The 20,233-nt window shown below is 38.1% G+C and overlaps 1 protein-coding gene and 4 non-coding genes across 6 annotated transcripts; 4 read left to right on the top strand and 1 right to left on the bottom strand.

The window, feature by feature from the left end:
* Positions 1–1,536: 1,536 nt before the first annotated feature.
* On the top strand, positions 1,537–1,608 carry trnaq-cug. Its single transcript has one exon. It is a non-coding gene; the product is annotated as a tRNA-Gln (tRNA).
* Positions 1,609–1,961: 353 nt separating this feature from the next.
* Positions 1,962–2,044, top strand: trnal-cag. Its single transcript has one exon. It is a non-coding gene; the product is annotated as a tRNA-Leu (tRNA).
* Positions 2,045–3,750: 1,706 nt separating this feature from the next.
* trnal-cag lies at positions 3,751–3,833 on the bottom strand. Its single transcript has one exon. It is a non-coding gene; the product is annotated as a tRNA-Leu (tRNA).
* Positions 3,834–4,740: 907 nt separating this feature from the next.
* trnal-cag lies at positions 4,741–4,823 on the top strand. Its single transcript has one exon. It is a non-coding gene; the product is annotated as a tRNA-Leu (tRNA).
* Positions 4,824–8,094: 3,271 nt separating this feature from the next.
* Positions 8,095–19,507, top strand: LOC122975504 (FYVE, RhoGEF and PH domain-containing protein 4-like). 2 transcript variants are annotated; one of them, XM_044343962.1, is made up of 16 exons: positions 8,095–8,349; positions 12,789–12,926; positions 13,202–13,778; positions 13,906–14,392; positions 14,797–14,942; positions 15,254–15,410; positions 15,495–15,633; positions 15,840–15,898; positions 16,288–16,431; positions 16,621–16,793; positions 17,475–17,505; positions 17,616–17,699; positions 17,787–17,912; positions 18,011–18,154; positions 18,257–18,397; positions 18,977–19,507. In XM_044343962.1, the coding sequence occupies exons 1-16, from the start codon at positions 8,223–8,225 to the stop codon at positions 19,286–19,288; spliced, it is 2,985 nt and encodes a 994-aa protein (XP_044199897.1). In that variant the 5' UTR covers positions 8,095–8,222; the 3' UTR covers positions 19,289–19,507. The 2 variants fall into 2 exon arrangements, with proteins under 2 accessions (XP_044199897.1, XP_044199896.1); XM_044343961.1 differs by having other exon boundaries at positions 12,786–12,926.
* The last annotated feature ends 726 nt before the right edge of the window (positions 19,508–20,233 follow it).

The raw sequence follows: 20,233 nt of genomic DNA, 5'->3' as shown, positions 1-20,233 counted from the left end.
TGAGAGGGACCAGATGTCATGTTGTCATTTGACTACTGAAGAGTAACCAAACTCTATTTTCTAATATATATATGTGTGTATAATAAATATCACGGTGTATTTCAAAACAAACTTGTAAAACTCTGCACCACACTTGACTTGTCACATTTGCTTTACAAAACTGCAATCATGAACCAGTCCTTTGAACAGCTGTTTATCATGATCTGTCCCATTTGTAGTCTTCATTGATTTTTCTACCAAATGCAGGCTGTGACTGAAAACTACTGGGAAAATTAGTGATGACCACTTCCCATTTTAAATTTCCTGCTTTTGACCTTCGCAACACAGATGTTAACCACACTATTATACATTTTTAATTCACATTCTCACCATCCATCCTGTGTTTTATGACACTATTCGGATAAGACACTGATTTCTTCATAATGTTGTGTTGACACACTTTCCATACTTATGGAGAAAGTCCCACATTTGCTACCTCTGGGATATCATTCATGATGAAAGCTGTACAGGAATTTTTCTTTTTTAGGCTCCAAGATAATGTTATTTACACAAGTGGTCATTTTGGGATCATCTGCTAACCGGGGAGCAGTGGGTAATGACCTGTCTTTTTCAGAGCAGTTCATCTCTCAGTCTGCTAAGAATGATTAAGCAAGGCAGCTATTCTGATAAGGCTGGCTGTCTCCTAGTAAAACCAAGGTCTTGGAAGATATGCTGTGCTCTGTTTCAGACGGTCAGACTGTTTCCTCTTAGAAAGTATTGCATGTGACCTGACTGTAGACAACGTTACCTCACTTTACATAGGTAAGCACAGTTTTTGTTTAGGATCTAGTATCCAATAAAATCCTCACACATGTATAGCTGAGTAAAGAATAACCTTATTTTGACCTGTAGTAAATCTCGTGGGTCTAGTGAAGGGTTAAATACTCCTTGCTGGGAAGTAACATTCAGAATTGAGTAGCATTAGTATTACACAGTGTTTCACTTTTGTAGTGCTCTGTTCTCCTTGGTCGAGCTTCAATAAATGATTCTGCCTAAGACATCCAACTCTCCTGAAACCTACTTCGGTTACAAGTTAGCCAGTTATCAATATTTTCGGTCAAAGAAGCTTGAGATCATTTCAAGCCAGCAGAGTATATAATCTTCCTTGAAACTCGTTTAGCATGCTTGATCTATTTTAAAATTCTCGGTTTTATTTAAGTCTAGTGAAACATCATGAGAAAGGTCACTACACAAAACTTGTTAGAAACTTACTTTCATATGATGGGGGATTCTCACTCAGTGAAATAATTCTGGGCAGAGTTAACTATGAAATGTGTAAATGCAATACGTTTATAAATGTTTATTGTATATACAGTAACCTATGTGTCCCTCAGTAAGGTTTCAAGGTGTCTTGGCATTTCCCACTCTCCACTTGTCTGTGAATGCAACAAGTCAAGTGTGGTGCATGCTGTACATTGTTGTCACAATGTAATAACTTAAGGCAATAAGTATCTAATCATCCCACAAGTGTCTAGCAGCACATTTGCTACTGCATGTGGTTCCATGGTGTAATGGTTAGCACTCTGGACTCTGAATCCAGCGATCCGAGTTCAAATCTCGGTGGGACCTGATTTTAGGGGCGGAGTCATGTAAACCTATGTGTTACGTAACTAAGTATGGCCCTGTCTACATGAATTGATTACTGGGAAATCTAATAATACCAGTCTGTTTAAGATTAAGGACAATAAATTGTTAGTATGAATCTAAATGTCTCATGACAACAACTTTATGTCAGAGCTACGCTAAATAAACAAATATTCTTTGGCTACCTGAAAAGGAAGAAAAAATTCGTTATTTGTTTCCTAAAGAGTCACCATACTGTGTTCTCAAACATAGTTATTTATAATAAATGTTATACCTTATTAACTTGTAAAACTCTAAATATGCTCGTGATAAAACGTGTGTTCGTATGTAAGTATGTGGTCAGGATGGCCGAGCGGTCTAAGGCGCTGCGTTCAGGTCGCAGTCTCCCCTGGAGGCGTGGGTTCGAATCCCACTTCTGACAGTGTATTTTTCCCTGGAAAAGTTAGATGTAAAGGGTAGAAAATAAAGAAGCCCAGGTGTGTCTGTTGAACTCCCCCTCCATGAAGAACAGCCCATCAAGTCCCAAAACACAATAATAACACTGGCGCGCATATCTGCTCAAACAGACACAGATTACTGAGAGTTATGGAGGCTTAGTTCAGTGTATGGTAACACTTTAATGCGCGCGCTGATGTCACTGCAACAAATATTGTGAGACATTGCATTTAATCAGCAAAACTGGGAAGTATGAAAACAAATTTGCCCGGACAGAGGAAAATCTCCAGAGGACACAGAGTTTCGACTTTTAGCTACTTAAAATATAAACGCCCCGACAACTTTGATAGAGTCCAGGATTCATCTAGAGAATGGCTGCTTTATTACAAGCAATTTCACCGATAAACTTGCAATCTATGTGTAACAGCGGACCTGTCGGATGAGACGAAGAACACAGCACATCAATTACCATTAGACCCTGACCAATCCGGTTGGTGTATCAGAGGAACAAATGAAATCATTAAGTAAGTTACAGCTGCTGTGCCACGTGCGTAAATGCGGCGTCTGTTAATTTGGAGACGCACTTTTCGTTTCAGCTGCTGTGTGATGTTGCAGGTATTTAATAAACTCAAGGGGAATAATTCTACACACAGCCACTTGTGCAGACAGGTCATCAGTAATGATTTTCTGAAACCTCACGGATTTTATTCAGTGACACGTTACCGACATTTATTAGTAAGATTCAGACACTAACCCGTTACAGACCTGTCTGAATCACACTAATAGTTGTATTTTGAACGACATTTCATCAGAACAGATGTTAAATACTAGATAACTAAAACAGACAAAGTTCATTTGTGATTTTGGAGAGCCCTCTGTGCGCCCCTCTGCTAATCAAAACCACGCAAATTGTGGCTTTTGCGCGCACTGCAATTTGTTAGAATTGACCAATCCGGGGAGAAAAGCCTGAAAAACTGGAGGCAGCAGCTCACTTACAACTTTCCTGCCTGCATGTGACTTGTCAATATATAACATATATATTTTATACATGGACTATTTTGTCCATTTTAAGATTTTTTTTTTAACTTTTTAAAATCCTGTTTTGCTTTGCAGTGTGTAAATGCGATGTGTTCATACATGTTTTTGTAGGCCTAAAGAGTAGCCTGTGTGGCATTTCCCCCATCCAACTAGAGTCTAGCTGCGCTTGTTGCACAGTGGATCCGTGGTGTAATAGTTAGACGACGCTTAAGTTGGCTTGCGATTCACAGCTTCTTCCTTTTTTTAAACTCACATTTTTATATTTTTAACCAGGCCTAAATTTTTATACGTATCATTGTATTCTGCTTTTAGACACAACATTCCAACATGCAAACTTATTATCAGTTATCAGTTATTGATCCGTTAATAATGTGTACAAACCCGGACAACGTGTAAATGTGATATTTCTCACACTGTTGGTGCAGTTCTTTTGGTTGATAGTTAATCCAGCACACCGAGCAACACTGACAGTGAATAGACTTTTACATGTACATTGGTCTTTCCTGCCCTCTAGTGGACTTTGTTAGTACAAGATGAAACTGGTAGCCGTTTCTCTGTTCTCCTTAATACAGCATAGTAACATCGCAGCAGGTACTACAGTATATACGGGAGTCTACATCGGACGCTGACGCAGCGTCAATGAAAAAAGTCTGCTGTCAGAAGTGGGATTCGAACCCACGCCTCCAGGGGAGACTGCGACCTGAACGCAGCGCCTTAGACCGCTCGGCCATCCTGACTGTGTAAACAGAGGACAACACAAGTTATTATGGATACTCGTAGCGTTTTACATGTTCTTATGAAATGTAGTATGGTATATAAATATATTTTAGTGACCGTGTAGAAGACAAAATGACAATGTACACCTAACCATCACGACGCTGAAGTACGCTTCCGATTCATAGCTTCTTGTTGGAATTTCCCGGTCCACCTAAAGTGGCGCAACGCCTTTACATGGCGCTGTTCAGCCATTTTCAAACTAATTACTGAACTGAAAACGTATCAAATTGGGGGAAACTGTGATGTCCCCTGTCATATTGGAGTATTGGTTTCTTGAGACTTTTTAACACTGAGCAGGTTGGATCCCAGCAAATAGGCAGAAATAACAGTAAGACTGAAAATCAGTTTATCATGAGTAGGGGCAATAAGAGAAAATTCTACAGTTTAAATGATCAAAAGTTAAGACCATTTCATTTTACGTTTCATTCTAATTCCCATCATTTGATCAGTCAGTTCATGAATTAGCTTGAAAATGGCTGAACAGCGCCACCTGCAGGCGTTATGCCACTTTTAAGGTGGCCCAGAAAATTCCAATAGGAAGCTGTGAATAAGAAGCGAACTTCAGTGTCGTGATGGTTAGTACTTTAGACTCTAGACTTTGAATCCAGCCAAGCGAGTTCAATTCCCAGTCGGGAACTGGTTTTAGCAATGGATGATTCTATCAGTAAACTTTATGGATTATTGGAACACGACCCACGAAGTCTGTATACGAGTTCATTTGCTAGATTGGATCTCTGTCACTGTAGCCTACTGTGTTTTCTAATATAGGCTATATATTTATAATATATCTATATACCACATTATATTTCATAACATGTAAAACACCGAATATAGGCATAATAACTTGTGCTGTCACATGGCTTCATAGTCAGGATGGCCGAGCGGTCTAAGGCGCTGCGTTCAGGTCGCAGTCTCCCCTGGAGGCGTGGGTTCGAATCCCACTTCTGACAGTAGACTTTTTCATTGACGCTGCGGCAGCGTCTGCCCGACGCAGACACCCATACACACTGTAGTACCTTCTGTGTTACTATGGTGTATTAAGGAGAACAGAGAACGGGCCACCAGTTTCACCTTGTACTAACAAAGTCCACTAGAGGGCAGGAAAGACCAATGTACATGTTAAAGTTTATTCACTGTCAGTGTTGCTCGGTGTGCTGAATTTACTATCAACCACAGAACATCAACAACAGTATGGGAAATCTCACATTTACAGGTAGCCTGTAAACTTTCTACACACATTATTAACATTATTAACTGATCAATAAATAATAACTTTGCATGTCGGAATGTTATGGTTAAAAGCAGAATATAATTGCATGTATAAAAAATTAGTTAAAAATATAAAAATGAGTTTAAAAAAAGATAAACAATAGATAAATAAATGATAGAAACTAAACATGGAGAATAAAAGTGACTCATTCAACAATTAATAACTAGCATATTTATAAATAAATGCTAAATTGGTAATTAAGTATTTTAATTGATAATAGAATAAATAAATGAAAGCTACAATGAATACATAAATCTGTATTTCTATATTTGTAGTACCATCTATCTCATTAGAATACAGACACAGAAATAAAGAAATAAATTAAAAGTTATAAATTCATAAATAAATAAATGTAGAGTTGAAGGAATACATTAATTACATTTATTTCCTGATGAAATGAATTTCAGTATTTTTTTTATTGAAGAGAAAAATGCAAACACAGGAAAGTTTTATAAAGTAATATGAAGAAGTAAAATAATTAATTAATTGCCTCTGTTTTGTAGTGTGAAATGCCACACTAAATCCAGACCACTGATTTGTTTGAGAACACTGAATTCTGTCAGCATTAAATACTTCTGTGACTCTGCTTGAGCTCTGCTGTTTAAACCCACTTAATAACTCAGATAGTTTTGATCTATGTATTTTCCTGAGATTTCTCAATAAACAATAGTATTCGTGTTCTTTAACTGGTCAAACATAGAATCGATATTCACCTAAAGGGGTTTAAAGAGCTACTTCCTGATGATGTACCATGCTAGCATAAAAACATGACACATGTAGCTGTAACACCTTTCAAAGACAGGATGATGCTCAGGACAATAAACAGTCTGTGATGCTGCAGATGAAGAGCACATCTGGGGCCGCTCATCATCACTGGAAAAAGATAAAGGCGGCGGGAATAACATTTAAAAACCTCAGCAGCCCTGATGAACAGATGAGGTATATATATATATGGCAATTCTGATAAGAATATAGAAAAAGGTGAATTTATATTTTCAGATAAGTAGGTTCACAATGCATGCTCTCTCCTCTCCTGGCCCCATATCTGTTTTTTCTTGTGTCTTTATTTCCTCTTTGTTCTCTAAAAGACAAACAGCTGACAGGGGAAGATTAATAATCAACTTCAGCAACCAGAATAGCTATTCATTTGTGTTTTGATAATAACATGGAAGAAAATCTATTTTCATTTTTTAAAATGAGCAATATCACAGTGCATGCTGTCTCCTCCCCTCAACTTGCCTCGACTCCTCTCTTCTTTCTAAAAGACAAATGGCAGATAAAGGTTTCCCAGGTTTCTTTCTTCCACAAACAGCTGTGTGTTTTTTCACTCCAGCTGAAACATTTTAATGAAATAACTTTCATTTTAAGCTACATTTTTGCACATTTACAAGCACATTGATGGATGTGCTGTGCAGAGATGAGGAGTGATTAAGGTTTAAGCTCTATATTTTAACCACAGCATATGTCAAATTGTGGTAAATTATTACAAGTCACAGTATTTATTTTATATCTTTATGGGCACAGTGTGGCAATAATGAGGGACTTAAGTGACTGACAACGTCTTATTTGGCTACATTTATTGCATGCAGTCACATACATATTCATATTCAATGTTCAATATTCATATGTTAGTGAAGCAACAGTCTGTTTAAGACAGTTTCCCATGTTGTATGTGACAACCTAAAGATTCTTTTTCAGAAAAACATTTCTTGACTCACTGAAATGAAACGTAACTAAAACAAGTGCAACTTCTGTTGTGATTTGGTGCTATATAAATAAAACTGACTTGACTTGACTTTAGTAATTTAACACTGTAATATCAGGTGTAAAGCAGGTTTAATATGGTAGCCTGGGGAAATGTTTTCAACCAAATAAAATGTGAAGTAACCTATTATATTATATTATATTATATTATATTATATTATATTATATTATATTATATTATATTATATCTTACATTGCACTGTAACTTTTACTCTCCTGTTTTATCTGTCTTATTCTATTTTAGCTTATTTTTATTTCCAATTTAACATTTTGTAATAGTATTTAAATGTCTTTTTATATGGTCTTGTGTTGCTTGTTGTGACAATTCAACAGCTGGTTACTCATTTCCCGATTCCCACAGTTCAGCAACTTCTTGTTTGGGTTTTTACAGTTCAACATTTGGCCTCACAGTTGAGCTCTTCTTTTCAGTGCTTCAGGTGCAGAATGAAATTGGAATTTAGGGCTCTGCTTATATAAGGGCAGCTCAACATGTCACTCCTCATCATCATGACACCCAGAAACAGTACTTACAGAAACTAATTATTAAATATAGAATATTATGTATGTATAGTATATTTTTTTGCTAATACAAAAATTCAACTAAGATTTTGAGTACAGGAATTTTACTTGTTTTTCTTCATTGTGGTGTTGCTACTTTTACTCAAGTAAAAGGTCTCAGTACTCCTGCTGGCATTTATCTAATAATTTAATTGTGTATTTATTTATGTATTAATGCAAGCTTTTTTTAAAAAAAAAAAATTGAGCCACTAAGATATCATTCAGTTATTATTTTTATTTCAGCATTTATTTATGTATTTCTTGATGAATCTTCATAACTACAGTATACTTCAACATCTCTGGTAAAAATAAAACTTTTAGTTAAAAGTAACTGACTCAAAAACATTAAAACAGACATTTTACATGTTCGACCAAAGTATAAATGACATGAGGAGTCAATTAAAAAAAAAACTGTAAAAAGTGACTGCATTGTGAATCAGTAAATACTGTTTATTGGAGTGATTCATGTTTATGGAGAGATTACAGTATTCAGTCAGGTTTAACGTGATTAAAATGCTATTGTTTTTACAGATTTCCTTCACTATATTCAAAGTGACTGTGTGCCTGCTGATTGGTCAGTGTCCTCCAGTGGGTTTGTAGGCATTTCAATCAGAGGCGGGGCTTATCAAACAGCTGGATGTCTATTAGCGGCGGTGATTGAGCGCGTTCAGCTGTGAGCTGCACACTCTTAGGGTCTCTGGCACCTCGCTCCCCCTCTCTCCCTGTCTGAAGCTGGAACTGAAGCTACTCTGTGACTATGTTTGACCTGAAGAAGAGGAACAGTTTGACCCTGAACTGCAACCGCGACACGGACGAGTTCAGACGAGTGGCGGTCAGACGGAAGGTCAAAGGTGCTGCTGTAGATTGTCACGCCGCTCATACAGGTGACGTACCTTTCACTGAAGAGGACATTTTCACTCCTGCTTTCTCCACATTTGTATGGCACATGTTGAGCCCTCTCAAGAACTAATTATTTAAACTAGAAACACAAAATATCAGACTTTTTTTCTGAGTTAAATCCTACTTTTCTTAAATTATGAACACCCTCACATACCGTTTATCTCTTTAGCTAGCCCCCATCTCCATAAGAAATAACCAATAAGGCACTAATTCTAATTAAAATAATTATACAAAAAAGTATAACAAGATATTCGTGGGCTTATATTGGCTGCTATACTTACCGAAATGCACGAAAAAAAGTTACTAGTAGTCACATTCTGAGGACTATAGTAGTTTTTCTAGTCACTCTACCTTCGCTAGTGGTTCATTTTGAGAGACCAGTGTATGATTGGATAAGAGAGGTCATTGTTTGTTCTGAGTATTTTCCTATATGTCAGGGAAGCTTTCTGTGTTCACAGAACTTTACACCAATAAAATCATTAGCAGATATGGCCTTATTATCTCATTGAGTAAGTAAAAACGACGACCCTTGGCCTTTAAACAGTCAGTAAGACCAAAGGAAAATGTTTTAAAAAGCCCTCCTGGGCTCAAACTGCCTTGTAAGAGGGTGGCCAGGGCAGCTGGTAAGAATATTAACTGTCATTTTTGTGCATGGCTTACATAAGTGAGTAAGTGGTATTCTAATTTCCTTGTCAGTTTGTGAATAAAATGCCTTTTATATGCAGTGCACAAGAATTTGAATTTTGTTAGGCACAATTGTTAGCCTCTTAGCTTGTTGGATTACTCTAGTGAAATCTCTTTTCCCTGATTCAGCCTGGACTTTGCCTGTGTGTCTTGAGACCGGCATTTGTCAATCCCTCACACACACACACACACACACACACACACACACACACACACAAAGCCTTACTGTTCACCCACAGAGAGAGAGCAAAGCGATCTGTTTTGACTAAAGTATAAGTCTCTTTTGCTCCAATGGTACTATCAGATTCAGGATTCAACAGTACTGTGCATCACTATGACCTATATAATGAAGATTATTCTTTGGCTTGGTGTGAGGCTCATCAAGACATGCAATAGGGCAGCATATTAACGGAAACTAAATATGTTAAAGTTAAAATATGTACAAAGTTATTCGTTATTTTTGAGATGAAAATAATGTTGACATTTTTTTGCTTTCAAACCTCAACTCTGCTTTCTTTTTAAACCATAACTGAGAGGCTGGTAATTGATTTTTATACAATTTTTCTAAATATAAAGAAGAAAATCTACTTGCCCGAGGTCAATTTTTACTCGTGCCTACACAAATAGTTTTATTTATTAGTGGTTATCAAATAAAAACAAAGACTTAAGTTAATTGTCATGTTTAATCTTTAATTAAGTAAATGAAACAGAACAAAGACACAGTGTCATAGAGGCAACAAACATTCTTGCATATTGAAAATGGTATGAAACAGCCCCTATATGTCACTTAATACTAAATGCTATTGATCAGTTCTTCCACTCCAAGCTTCCTGATTTCTTGATCTCTTTAATGTTTCTCGTTCTTGTTCTTATTTATGGCAGTGAAAAATTACATGCACTGATTCCTCTATTTGACAGTGCTCACATAGTCCTGAGTGATGTTTGTTTCACGCATCACACTACTAGCCTTCTCAATTCTTAATTGGCCAACTGTGTGTGCCAGTATTCTCCAATGCATGCAAGGGAAGCGGGCTATGCTGACGTGTGCCAGAGAACAAGAACATAATTTATGATACAATGATCGAAAAAATGATTTTAACATTTTTTATTTTATTGTTTTACTTTTCTTTTTTTACCACTTGCAAGTGAGTTACTAGATTTACTAGCCCAACTTGGCATTTTACTTGCCCTGGGCAATCGGGCAAGCCTTATTGTTGAACAACCCCTTTTGGATCCAGTTCAAAAAGTACTTGATAACCTTAGTTTGACATTTTGGCCTATTTAGATTTAGATTTTCATATTTGTCTATTAAATGTGAAGCAACAACAACAACAGCGGCTGGTTAGCTTAACTTAGTATAAAGACTGTAAACAGTGGGAAACGGCTAGCTTGTATTTGGCCAAAGGCATAAAAAATCATCTGGAGCTGAAACAATTAGTCAATGGACAGAAATTAAAAGCCAACTGTTTTGATAATCGATTAATTATTTTTAGTAATTTTTAAGTAAAAATGCCAAAATTCTCTAGTTCCAGCCTTTTGAATGTGAATATTTTCTTGTTTCTTTACTTCTCTATGCTATTGTTTTTATTGAGTATTGCTTTGTTGTGGACCGTTGGTTGGGATAAAACAAGACCTTTTAGGTTGGATCTTAGGCTTTGGGAAACAGTGATCGACATTTTTCTCCATTTTCTTACATTTTATAGACAAAACAACTAATTGCTTTAATCCAGAGAGTAATTGACTGCTATTCCTTTTATGGAATATGAATGGAATATGGACTTATGTTTAATGTCACACAGGATCAGCATATATTTATTTATTATTCTTCAAAATCTCTACAGCCCAACTCAGTTTTTTGAAGAACTGGAAAAGCTGTCAACATAAAGCCCTTTTAATATGGTTCTTTCTCTTTGTGTTTCTCTCTCAAGGTTTGTGTGCTCCACCCAAATGTGACTGTTTAGTGTCTAGAAAGTGCTCTGTGGGAGTGATAGTACTCGACAAGTGTTAAATGTTTTCCACTGAGATAACTTATAATACTCAGGAGGGTTATGGCTGTGTGAAGAAAAGACGGAAGTGAGAAAGCAGAAGTATAACGCTGCTAAGAAAGTGCACATGACCAACAAATCTCTCACACTTCAGCAAAGCCAGGAGTGAATTGGAAAGCTTCATTTTGTTATTCAAGTAGTGGATTATCTTACATAAGAAACTGCAGGTAAACAAATCTGTTACACAATTTCAATGTTGTAAGTTGTTCGAAGGATGGAGGTCAGTTAGGATGGGTGTCGTTAGGATTTTATTGATGCTACTACTTTTATCAATACTCCTTATCGGTTTGGTTCTTTATCAATCCTCTTATCAGTTCTTTTTCATTACCAAAGAATTGATTTTTTTAAAAATATATTATGCAAAAAAAAGAATAAATTCTGAACAGGATTAGAATTGATTTATATTTTGTTGTTTCTAGAGCAGCAATAGTAATGTTTACAACAACAAAGTCACTAAAAAAACTCAGTAATGTCTCACTGGAAACTAATCTAAAATGTCAGTAAAGTTTAGAAAGAAGACCTGCCTGCAGGCACCGCTGGTAGAGGGAGGAGAGGCTGGTTTGTCTCAGCCTGTAGCTAAGTTTACAAGAATTTGACTAGTTTTAAGATACGTGGCAAACTAAAATAAACAGTGAGGTTACATACAGACAGCTTTAATTTAGCTTGTTTTATAGCAATTCACTATTAGCCTAACCAGGGCACTGTGGTTGTGTAAAACATACCGGTAGTGGATGGGAGACTGCAGACAAAGCAGTTGAAAACATCATAATATAATATTCTACATGTTTATGCTTGTTGAACAGGTGGTTTGATGAAGTACTCTTATTGGCTTTTTACTCACAAAGCTTTTATTGCACTTACAGTAACAAGCATAGTAGTCATCAACTCGAGTAAAAGCGACAATTCACCTGGTTCACTGTCTCCAGTGCTGTGTGTGTGTGTGTGTGAGAGCAGAAGAGAGAACCGAGAGGAGAGGCTGCCTCTAGCACAACCATAAGTTACACCAAAACGTATAAAAGTACTGATAAAAGAACCAACCTTAAAAATACCCCGGGTTCTTAAAATTTTAGAACCAGTTCCAATTCAGGACCAGGTTTCGGGGGGGGCATCCCTAGAGGTCAGACAGTCGTTGCACAGATTTCCAAGAGTATTGAAACAGCAATGAATGTGTGTAGTTTGCATACTGCTGTTTTTAATTTAATTAGTGTGACTTTATGTGCATGTAACCATTTGTTAACAGTGGAAGGCTAAGAAAAAAAGGGAAGAAGGTGTCTGAATCATGCCCTCGCAATGGTTTAAGGTTAAGAAATGTTGTATGTGGTTTCTCAGGACTCAGCAAAATTGGTCCTCAACACAACAGATTCATCTGTTGGTCGATTCTCACAAATGCATTGCCTGCAGCCAACCCTTGTTTAAAGTGCAAAAGCAGTGAATTTTATTAATTTTTTGTCAAAATTCCACATTTTAGGAAAATATGTGCAATGATTTTACAAGACATTCACATATTTGTAGTTTTTGTACAGTGCAAACAAATAAAATTACATTTTGTGTTTAAGTATTTCACCTAGTATGACTATGATAAAGCCTTAGTAAAGCATGAAAGACATATTGTCAATATATTGTCATGCGGTGTGGAGAAAAAAACGTTTTTTATATTTACATGTATAGTAACTGACTGTGTATTCTTGTAGTAGTGAGCAGTGGAGTGTGTGGCTCGTACAGCTGTGGACGTGCTTGTGAAAGAACATGTGGATCAGAACCAAACTCTAAAGTCAGTGCAGGGGACAAGGATGACAGAAGCCCAGCTAATAGATCACCCTCCAAACCACAAGGTAGGCTTGTATATCCATAACCTGAACAATAAATACTATCCATGCTAAGTCTATTAATGTATTATGGAAATGAACAATTGAAACTATTTGTCCAGTTCTCCACATGATCAGTGTTTGTATCATTATTTCACCTTTGTTCTTGTCATAATTATTAAATAAATCCCTTCTTATTCTTTGAGATCACAGCTTGTCTTCACTCTGTAGTGATACTACACCTGCCAGACATTGTACTGTAATCATAAATAAGCCAATCATGCTGTTTCATCTCTCCTCAGTGCCTCCTAAACCAGCTCACCTCCAGAGTCCTCTGAGGGCAGGACAAGATCAAGCCCACAGTCCCACTACAGGAAAATTGCTACCTCAACAAGTTAATGGCACAGAAGACCTAAGTCCTAACCGAAGCTATGGAGTGCCTTTTTCCTACATCAGCCCAGCACAGAACTGTCAATGCTCCCCTAGTCCTGTTAGAGGAGGGGGGAGCAGTTTTTTGAATGCAGTATCTGGAGCACAACTGAGCCCTGCCAGACATCCTCGGGGGATTCCAATTCTTGCAAGCAGTCCAGTTTTAGGATCTCCAAGTCCAGGCAAAAGAGGCATTCAGAACTGTAGCCCATTGAGAGAAGGAGGGCATAGCCCTGCTAAGTTGTCCCCAAGAAACCATAGCCCTCTCACAGGAAAACTGCGGACCCCCAGCCCTGTTCAGGGAAGGATGGGGAGCTACAGTCCTGCCAAGAACTCTAAATCCTGGCTGGGACTCAACAGAATCCCAAGCAGCAAGATGGAAGGACACGAGAAGAGGGCAGGGAAATCTTTGAGCGTGCCCAACTTGATTGTTTACTTGGATGAGAGCAGGTTTGATTTTTAATTTGGTTCATTTCTGCACCGTGATTACCTGAAACATATATAGCAGAATATAGAATCTAATAATTTCTGAATGACTACTTGAATTTCGAGTGACAAATACACTTTGTTTCTCCAGAAATCCCTTTGAAAAACCTGAACGCTCACCACTGAAACCGCTGCAATCACCCAACTGCTGTGGGCCTGCCATCACCATCAAAGCACCAGCTAACCATAGACTCAACCATACCACAAGTGAAGCAGTTTCCCATCTATCCAGCAATGGCAAAGAACACTCCCCAGAACAAATGAGTGGCATAATGCTGGGGAAAGAATGTGCAGTAGTAACTGTGAAGGGGTTTGATGACAAAATGGAAGAAGGCAAGATACCTGCAGGATTTGACTCCAAGTTTTCCTGCCAATGGACTGAGGCAACCCCAGAGGACGGGAAGGTTCACAAGGAGTCTAAAGGTGAACAAAGTGAGGAGGAGGAGGAGAAGAGGAGGGAGAGTGGAGGAGGTGAACCAAAAGAGGAAGAGACCACAGAGCAGAAATTGTTCAAGATAGCCAATGAACTCCTGCAGACAGAGAGAGCTTACGTGGCTCGTCTCCACCTTCTAGACCAGGTCAGTGGTCTAATCTGTTTGTGGGTCAATGACAATAAAAACACATTTGATGCTAAAAAGTCTGTAATAAAATAAAGTGGGGCTTGTTTTTCAATTGTTTGGAAAGATGTGGATTTACAATTTTTATTGTTAGATACAGCTATGCTATGCCCCTTCAGGTTAGCATAGTTCTTGTTGATATCGGGCACATGGCAGGGATGTCCTTTACCTCCCTTCTTTTTTTTCCATTGTAATAAAATGATTTTGACATTGTTTCTAGAAATGTGAGACACTTGTTTCTTTATTAGATAATTCTGTCATTGCACTGGTAGATACTTATTATTCTTGATAGAACATTTCTTGTGTAAAAGTTCAGTATCTGTAAAATTAATAAGCATGTCCTGCCCCGCTAACTCCCACCACAGGTGTTCTGCTTACGCCTAACAGAAGAGGCAGGTCGAGGATCATTTCCTCCTGAGGTGATAAGAAATATCTTCTCCAACACTTCCTCCATCTACTCCTTCCACAGCCAGTTCCTGCTACCTGACCTGGAGAACTGCATCAGCCACTGGTGGGTGTTCACACCACAAATACAGACAACATTGAATTCATATTACACTCTCCATTACACCGTTGTTATATTTGCTGTATGAAAATCAACCTGCTTTTACTGTGTATAACAAGAATCCAAACTTCTTGCATTGTTAATGTGACAGGATAATTGAAGCTGAAAGTCAGCACTTTACACTCATAGTCATTGTTTCATTTTAAAGCCATTGTGCTGGAGTAACGAGCCGACAACAGAAACATTTCATTATCCAAAGACTTATGGTCAGCAACTATTTAGATCCTTGACCTGCCCTCAAATCCCACCAAATCCAGGTGTGAGAGTCCAGGCCTGGGTAATGTTCTGCTGCCACATGCTCCCTTCCTGAGGATGTATGCCGACTACGTCAGGAACTTCGACCAGGCCATGGAGCTGGTGAGGACGTGGACCGAGCGCTCTTCTGCCTTCAGAAACATCATCCAGGACATAGAGGTAAGACATATCCAGCAGGGTATAGATCAGTTCTTATACTTGAGTCTGGGCAGGATGTTATGTATGTATTGTCCTGTTTTTTAGAGTCAGGAAGTGTGTGGCAGCCTGACTCTGCAGCATCACATGTTGGAACCAGTCCAGAGGGTGCCTCGTTACGAGATGCTACTCAGGGATTACCTGAAGAAACTGCCCAAGGATAACCCAGACTACGAGCTGGCTCAAAGTGAGTATACCATACAGATCAAGAATATCAGCTGGATCAGATGGACTGTCAGCGTCTTTATCTCTATCTACCAATATCCTTGCCCTGAGTCTCTTGTGTCAGACTTTGATGGTACCTCTCTCCCTCATAAAGTGCCTGCCTGTCTGTGAAAGCTCATTAAATCTGTAATGAACAGTGTGAACCTCATGCTGTGTCTCCTCCCACAGGATCCTTGCAGACAATTTCCATGGCCGCCACCCACTCAAACAGCGCCATCCACAAAGCTGTACGTTACCATAACATACCACATCACTTACCATTGTTCTAAGTAAGATTTCACCATCATCACAAAACACATAAATTGTATTGTATTGTCAAAACTCATCCTTATTGTGTTTTTTTTTTTTTTTTTTTTTTTTAACAATTCTGGTATTTTGCTTTTGATGGATTGTATCATTTGGAATGTTACAGCTGCACAGTTGGGATTAAAACTATGGTCAAATGATTTAATATGGCAAAAAAATTTGCATTTTTGTCATTGTAATAATAAATCCAAATAAAATTTAATACTGTTTACGTGCCTGTATTTTTCTGTGGGAACATAAATTGCCATATACAGCTATGATTGACTCCATACAGATCAGTTTTATACACTGTATCTTTCTTTCTCTGTAGGAGAGCCTGAAACGGCTGCTGGAGATTTATGAGATGGTTGGAGAGGAGGAAGTGGTTAACCCAACCAACGAGTTTCTCAGAGAGGGGCGTCTGCTCAAGCTCGCTGCTAGGAACACATCCGCCATGGAGAGGCACCTCTTCCTGGTTAGACCATTGATTTGTATGAAGGAAAAGATGTAGACACACTACATCTTTGGGCATTTTTGCTGAGACAATGAATAAAACATTTTAAAAGCTTTTTTTATTTAAGAGTGCCTTAAAATTTAAATCAAATATGAATTACTGGTCATAAAGAGAATCATGTCAATTTTCATGTATATTTGTTCTCCACAGTTCAACAACTTTCTGCTGTGCTGCAGTCCTAAGTTCAGCCTGGTAGGGCAACGTTTTACGGTCCGGTGCAGGATTGGAGTGGATGGCATGCAGGTGCAGCAGACCACCAATGAAGACCACCTACACACCTTCCAGGTGTCTGGAAAGGAGAAGACCCTTGAGCTGCAGGCCAGGTGTGTGTGTGGTATATGTCTGCTGTATCATGCCAGCTGAGCTGCGTGACTTTCCTTCACCTTTGACAAGATTATGTTTACAGTCCTGGTTACTAGCAGAATATTTCAAAAATATAATTGTGACGCATTTCCAAGTGATACTCAATATGTACGTGGAGTTTAGTTATAGAGAATGATTTAAATCACATCCTAGGGATGTGATTTGATCGCTCAAAGTGGGCATGGTTTAATGAATTCAGCCCAATACAGAGCTGTAGAGAGGTACAGAAAAATTGGATAATTGGATTTATATAACCATTCCTGAATTCAAGATGAGTGGGGGGATTTTATATAAAAGTACTCAAATAACGATTTTTATAATATGTCTAGCATGTAACACGAGATAAATGAATAATTAACAAATTGAAGATTTGAACTGGGAATATATATTTTTCACTGTCTTTACTTGGTCTGTGGCCTAACTTCCTAAACTTCACTGAAGTCAGTTTTCGGTGTAGATCCAGGTGCACATCCAAGAATTGTGAGATAATTTCTACACTTACTGAAACTGTGAATGTATCTGTATTTTAAACCTATTGTAGCCTATGTGCAGAACCATCTTGTGTTATTAATTAAACATTTAAGTTCATAACATGTCACATCCATTTAAATATAATTCTCTGCTTTGTTGCTTTTTTCCAGCTCTGAACAAGACAGAGACGAGTGGATAAAGGTACCAGGGCGTTTGTATTAAATGTTTTTTTTGCAACATAAAATGTTACATGAATTAGGAAAATATTTAATAGTGTCAGTTGAGTTTTCTAAAGCAAGTTTTCTCTCCAGGTGATTCAAGAAGCCATTGATGTGTTTCAGAAGAAAAATGAAACCTTCAAGTTGGCCTCAAAGGAGCCGAACGTGGAAGAACCAGTGAGTAGTTATTTTGGGGCTGTGTGTATTTTTAAGTTTTTCAAATAATACAGTAAGACTATGAAACATCCAAACTGTACTTTACAGACAGAGGAACTCGGCCGACGTGCCCCTCGCTGGATCAGAGACAACGAGGTGACCATGTGTATGAAATGCCAGGAGCCTTTCAACGCGCTGACCAGGAGAAGACATCACTGCCGAGCCTGTGGCTGCGTGAGTCAAACTGTACACATCAGCTTTGTACGGAACACACAACACAGACAAACTCTAACAAGGACAACTCAGGAGTGATGGTATCTCTGCTCCCCCAGGTGGTGTGTTGGAAGTGTTCAGACAACAAAGTGGCTTTAGAGTATGATGGTAATAAGCTGAACAAAGTGTGTAAAGCCTGCTACTCCATCCTGACTGGACAGAGAGGGGAGAGGGTGGAGGGCAAGAAGACGAGAATACTGGAGGTGAGTCTTGATTAAATCTAAATCTAAAATATTGATCTAAAGTATTTCAAAAGATAAATTCTTTAGTAACAGCATTGTATTTTTTTGGTGTGTATTGTCCAGTTGGAAGCATCTCCAGTGCCCAGTGACAATGTAATGAGTGGCTTCCTGCAGTATGGTGACAACCCCAAGACCTGGCAACGGGTGTGGTCTGTTATTACCAGGACCGAGCCTCCAGTCCTTTACCTGTATGCTGCCTCACAGGTAAGCAGACTATTGCATTTTATTTTCAAACTTCAAATTATGATGCCACATACTCTCTTCTATTTGTATTTCACTGTTGTTTGGGTATGCGTATGATGTTGTCAGACTCAGATGTCGCCACAGTCCCTACCACTGCATGGCAACACAGCAATCAGCAACAGCCATCATGCAATCACATGGGGCGGGGAAGATAACACATTGTGCATACAACTTCTTACACTAATAGGTTTGAGTTAGCCAAAGGCTACAAAGGAACCTGAGTGAAAATAGTCTGGGTTTTTTTGTTTGTTTTTTTTACAAAACTCTCTGCTTTAAATCTGGATCAACCATCTACAGTATAGGCCCTTAGGCTTTGTTTTACATTACTTCCCAAGTGTCTGGCTTCATATAGGTACTTTAAGTGACAAATTTAAATGAAAAACCAATATAAAGTGTCCAATAACGGTGGTGGAGAGTGCAAACATGTCAAACGAAAATTATATTTTCACCTTTTTTCTGTGTGAAAGACTCTTCATTTATTCAAATGTCTCCAATATGTCTTAAAAACTTTTTTTTTCTGTGACTTTCATTCATCTCCAGGATGTGAAGCCCCTTTCCAGTATACCTCTAGTGGGCTGCAGTGTGGAGGATTCTCCTCAGGAGCTCCAGGGTCAGTCCTCTTTCTGTCTAAGCCAATCAAAAACCACCCATACGTTCTCCTGCGAGGGGTTGGACCTTAAACAGCGCTGGCTGGCTGTTCTAAAAGCTGTTACGGGCATCATGTCAACATGCCCACCTACTGGCCCTGACAACAGCATCAATGGATCCAGATGTGGCATTAATGTCAGTGACCGAAGCGTCGGTAGTGGTAAGGAAATAGTAGTCAACGGCAACAAGGAAAACCACACCTGAATGTTGTCTATTAAGCTTGATGGATAGTAGATGTATATACATAGATGTATGTACACACATCCAGAAACATGAATAATGTAGAAGTGAAGCTCAGGAAAACAAAGCTTGTTTATATGCAATATTAAAACTGAGAACTGTGTTTTCCTTACAAGTGGCAACGCACTTTATTTCTGAAATGGTTTACAGTAAAATAAATAAAGTGAAGGTGTTTTAACATGAGTCGGGCTATCCCTTGTACTACACAGATGTTCTTCAGCTTTGTACAGGTTTTCTAAGGTGCTATGTGATGTGGTGTGAAAATGTGCTTACAGTTGTTTTCTTACAGCGGACGGTCGAACACGTTATTGCAGTGATACACAGAGGCTTTATGGGATCATAATCGCCTTATAAAACACATTCAGCTGATCCCATTTCTTCACAGATGATATTACAGCAATTGAATATTTACACTCAAAATAATTTACAGCTAAGCAACAAACTCTAAATAAAAATAATAAATTAAAAAAATGAAATAGATAAGAATGATTAGTGTAAAATAGAAAATGACAGAACAATAACCTTTAAGTCTAGAGTATCATATCTTTTACGTGTCGGGCACAAAGCCCAGTGAATGACCAAAGCACCAAACATCCTTTTCAAGAAGCAAGTGAACACCATGGTTGACATGAAGTGATGTTACCTCAATGGGATATTAGGTTGTTTTTTTGTTTTTTTTTTAGCACATTTATCTGACATTTATCTGCATGTAGTGATGGTCAGTCTAAATTCAGGAAATTTCCCCAAACTTTGACCTTGGTGTCTATTTCTGATTCACAGAAGTTTGCTTTCTGAAAAGTTAGACAGTCTTACTTAAGGAGAAAATTTCTCAAAGCTGCATTAATCAGTATTTTTTTTTTATATTAACACTGACTTAAATGGTTGTATGAAAGGGTTGTTCTTGACAAA

Source organism: Thunnus albacares, chromosome 23 (genome assembly GCF_914725855.1).
Source record: "Thunnus albacares chromosome 23, fThuAlb1.1, whole genome shotgun sequence".
NCBI classification, from domain to species: domain Eukaryota; kingdom Metazoa; phylum Chordata; class Actinopteri; order Scombriformes; family Scombridae; genus Thunnus; species Thunnus albacares.
The sequence above is the reverse complement of the archived record's forward strand: the minus strand, read 5'-3'. Positions and strand labels throughout refer to the sequence as shown.

Coding starts and splice junctions, on each gene's coding strand:
- LOC122975504 (XM_044343961.1), top strand. CDS start 8,223: ATGTTTGACCTGAAGAAGAGGAACAGTTTGACCCTGAACTGCAACCGC. Junction 8,350..12,785: donor TTGTCACGCCGCTCATACAG/GTGACGTACCTT, acceptor GTATTCTTGTAG/TAGTGAGCAGTGGAGTGTGT. Junction 18,398..18,976: donor ACCTGTATGCTGCCTCACAG/GTAAGCAGACTA, acceptor ATTCATCTCCAG/GATGTGAAGCCCCTTTCCAG.